The sequence below is a fragment of the Rhinopithecus bieti genome, unplaced genomic scaffold (assembly GCF_001698545.2).
Source record: "Rhinopithecus bieti isolate Rb0 unplaced genomic scaffold, ASM169854v2 scaffold_27038, whole genome shotgun sequence".
Lineage (NCBI taxonomy): Eukaryota > Metazoa > Chordata > Mammalia > Primates > Cercopithecidae > Rhinopithecus > Rhinopithecus bieti.
Window position 1 is genome coordinate 641,023 of NW_016812221.1, and position 4,126 is coordinate 645,148.

At 40.6% G+C, this 4,126-nt stretch overlaps 1 protein-coding gene across 8 annotated transcripts in view; it reads right to left on the bottom strand.

The window, feature by feature from the left end:
* Window positions 1-4,126, bottom strand: part of ZNF605 (zinc finger protein 605) — a 34,139-nt gene that overhangs the window by 12,374 nt on the left and 17,639 nt on the right. For 5 of the 8 annotated variants that reach the window (XM_017895650.1, XM_017895653.1, XM_017895652.1 and 2 more), the window contains 2 exons: window positions 3,320-3,440; window positions 2,972-3,064 (listed from right to left, as the gene is read on the bottom strand). In XM_017895650.1, the coding sequence (XP_017751139.1) occupies window positions 2,972-3,064; window positions 3,320-3,440 (214 nt within the window). Of the gene's footprint in view, window positions 1-157; window positions 197-2,499; window positions 2,546-2,971; window positions 3,065-3,319; window positions 3,441-4,126 lie in introns of those variants that run through there. The other 3 variants (XM_017895656.1, XM_017895655.1, XM_017895657.1) reach the window with 3 other exon arrangements.

Genomic DNA, 4,126 nt, shown 5'->3' on the forward strand with positions numbered 1-4,126 from the left:
AAAAAAAAAAAAAAAAAAAAAAAAATCTATCCAAATTAATGAATTAAATGGTAAACAATAATAAAGTAGTTTATGTATAGACTTAAAAGTAGTATTTTGCGATTTTTTAGTCAGGATATTACTGTGTTGCCCAAGGAATGAAGAGGTAGGGTCATACCTCACTGCAGCTGCAAACTCCCAGGCTGAAGTGATCCTTCTGCCTCAGTCACACAAGTAGCTGAGACTGTTGGTGTGTGCCAGCATGCCTGGCTAATTTTTCATATTCTTCTTGCAGAGATGTGGTCTTGCTATGTTGCCCGGGCTGGCCTTCAACTCCTGGCCTCAAGCAATACTCCTGTCTTGGCCTCCCAAAGCACTGGGATTACAGGCATGAGCCACCATTTGACGCCCACCGAAATCTCATTTTGATGGCACACAAACAAATACCCTCTTTCTTTCTTTTTCTTTTTTTTTTTTTTGAGACGGAGTCTCGCTCTGTCGCCCAGGCTGGAGTGCAGTGACCGGATCTCAGCTCACTGCAAGTTCTGCCTCCCGGGTTTATGCCATTCTCCTGCCTCAGCCTCCCAAGTAGCTGGGACTACAGGCGCCTGCCACCTCGCCCGGCTAGTTTTTTGTATTTTTTTAGTAGAGACGGGGTTTCACTGTGTTAGCCAGGATGGTCTCGATCTCCTGACCTCGTGATCCACCCGTCTCGGCCTCCCAAAGTGCTGGGATTACAGGCTTAAGCCACCGCGCCCGGCCCTTTCTTTCCTTCATAGTACTTATCAAATAGGTAATCCTTTTACTCATATCTCTCCCAGTAGAATGTAAACTGTATGAGGGTAGGGAACAGGTTTGCCTTTTTCACTAATGTATCCCCACTGCATAGCACATAACAAGCCCTCAATATAGGTAGGATAAATATTATTCACTTATCATTGAGCTTCTAAAATAGTTCCTTTCAGTATCATTAATCTTGAGAATTAATTTTGCACTTTAACACAAATGCTTCATGTTCAAATACTGAATTGCTGAATATTTTATGGTTTTATATTGTCTTCTAAATTAAAATCCTACCAAGTTATTTCATGACTCATTTCTTTTCAATTCCTCTCATTCCACATGAGAAGTGGGTCTAAATTAATAGGGGAACATAATATCTATCTTTACAGCTTTTCCAAACTGCATATACTCAGACCTAAAAAACAATGGGAATGGTGCCTAGACATCTGCAACCTGAAATATTTCCCTGCTGTGCATTATGGCTCACTCCTGTAATCCCAGCACTTTGGGAAGCCAAAGCAGAGGATCACTTGAGCCCAGAGTTTGAGACCAGCCTGGGCAACATAGTGAGATCCTGTCTCTCCAAAAAAGCCAAAATTTTAAAAATTAGCTGGGTGTGGTGGCAGTCTCAGCTACTGGGGAGGCTGAAGTGGAAGGAGCTCATGAGTCCAGACAGGTCAAGGCTGCAGTGAGCTGTGACTGTGCCAGTATACTCCAGCCTGGGTGACAAAGGGAGACCTTATCTAAAAAAAAATATTTCCCAAGGTAGATGCTTAGATGGAAACTTTTCTACTGAAGAAACATCTGACAAACAAGACTTTTCTTTATTTGGCTCCATAATAACCAATTTTTAAAAATCAAATAAGTACATACCACAAATTCCACAGAGAGCACAGACTATGCTACTGGCCATCTCTCTTCATGGGGGAAAAAATCTTAGGACCTAGTTGTTTTAGGAGTTTCAGACAATGTCTTATCAGGCCTGAGTTACTATATTATAGATGCTACATGGGTAGAGATTTCAGAAAAAGCTGTGAGTCGAGGAACATTCACTGGAGTTGAAGAAAAGAGCTGAAAGTGAAGTCTACCTGGGCAAACTGTACCATAATCAAAGGCACAGATGCAGAGAAAAATTTCAGAAGAGCAGTGAGGAAGAATCTAGCCGAAATGGAGTTAATAATGACTTCTGGGCACAGAAAAATAAATGGAGAGAGAAGATGTTCTCATACCACGAGGTTCTTCAACATAAAGGTAACGGGTACTTAAACCCACCTGACTATGTGATGGGATGGGAGAGAAGCTTTAGAGAAGTTAAACATCAAATGTACCAGAAAAATGCACTGGGAACTGACTTGAAAATCCTTAGTCTGTACAGAGGAAGGTAAGAAGCAAAATCTCCTTACTATGTTTAAAGTATTAGGGTTTTTTAATGTGCTTTTGTTTTTAGAGACAGGGTCTCACTCTGTTGCCTAGCACATCCGTGGCTCACTGCAGCTTCCAGCTCCTGGGCTCAAGCAATCCTCCCACCTCAGCCACCCAAGTAGCTGGCACTAGAGGTGCACACCAGCATATTTGGCTAAGTTATTATTATTATTATTAGTAGTAGTAGTAGTAGTAGACATGGGGTCTTGCTTTGTTGCCCAGGTTGGTCTCAAACTCCTGGCCTTACGTGACTATCGTGCCTTGCTCTCTCCCCAACCTCCAAAGCATGAGGATTACAGGCATGAGCTACTGCACCTGGCCTAGATCTTCATTCTGTATCAGTGGGTTCATCTTCTATTCTCTGTGGTTTTAAAACAGAAATATATCACATTACAGGAAGAGAAGAAAAATAATAAATTAAAAGTTTAAGTTTAAATAAACTCAAAGGCAATCAGTGTTATCTAAAGAAGAAAAAAACTATGAATTCATAAAGAGAGCCTTAACCAAGAAAGTGGGGTTCTAAATGGCCACCAATCTGTGCCACTGAATAAGTGGGATACATTTCATCATAAACTCCATAGAGAAAAGACACATCCCGATGTGGAGAACACGTTATGGAGCACATCCATTAAAAATCATAAAGAACTCATGTCACCAATCTTGAGTGAATTCTAAAGATTCAGGAACTTTAAATCGTTTTATAAACAACATTTTAAAAGTGCCCACCTGTCATCAAAAACGAGAGATTAAATGTTCACTGTATCTCATAAACCTGATTATTCCTCACCTGAAAAGTTTTGATTTAGGATTTCTTGACCTATTATCCATGGATCTTGTTGTTCCAGTTTGAAAATTGCATCAGGTTTGAGAATTTGATAACCTGTCGATTGGAAACACAGAGGACTTGGACCTAACTGCTTGGGCTAAGAGTCTTAAATATGAAGAATGTTTTATTACAAAGGCTGTGAAATAAAGCAAGTGAATGAAAATCTTTCAATTTAGTATAAAAGTCAAATAATCTTTGACATGTAAAACTTACGTCCAAAATCAACAAACTCCTCACAGGCCAAACAGTTACTGGCCATACAGTAAGTGACATAAGAATGTTCTTACTCAAGAAGAAGAATGTTCTTACCCAAGAAAATCAGATTGCTATAGTTCTCCAACATCACATCTCTGTACAAGTTCTTCTGAGTAGGATTAAGTAGCTGCCATTCCTCCAACGTGAAATCCACAGCCACATCCTCAAATGATATCTGGAAAAGCACAATCCCTGTTAAACCTGAAGTGGTTCTCACTTGGTCTTGTAAAATACTTCCTTCTGTATTTGTGGTAGGCGGCCTCTAAGATGGCCCCAGTGACCTCTGACTCTGGTATTCATGCTTTTGCGTAATCCTCCCCTCTTGACTGTGGGCTGGACTCAACTGACTCATTCTCCTGAACAGAACAGGGGAACATGATGAGATGCCACTTCCAAGACTAGGTTAGAGAGAAATGCAGCTTCTATCCTGGGCACTCTCTCTCTCTGGAGGAGTCTGGCTGCTGTGTTGTAAGGTCGCCGTGTGGAAGCTCATGTGCCCTGGAGCTGAGGCTTCCCAACAGTCACTGAGTGAGCCTGGAGGAGCCACCTCCTTCCTCGCTGCGCCCTGCGATGATGGCAGCCCTTCTCAACACCTTCATCACTGCACCATGTGAGACCCTCAACTGAAACCCACTGGGAAGCACCTGGCAGATTCCTAAGCCCAGAAACTGTGAGATCAATGTTTGCTGTTTTCAGCCCCTGAGGTTTGGGGTAATTTGTTACACAATAATGAATAACTAATATAATATAATATAATATAATATAATATAATATAATATAATATAACATAATATAAAATAATCTTGAATTATGCTTTGAGCAAGAAATGTTTAAAAAAATATATATATAATATATATAATA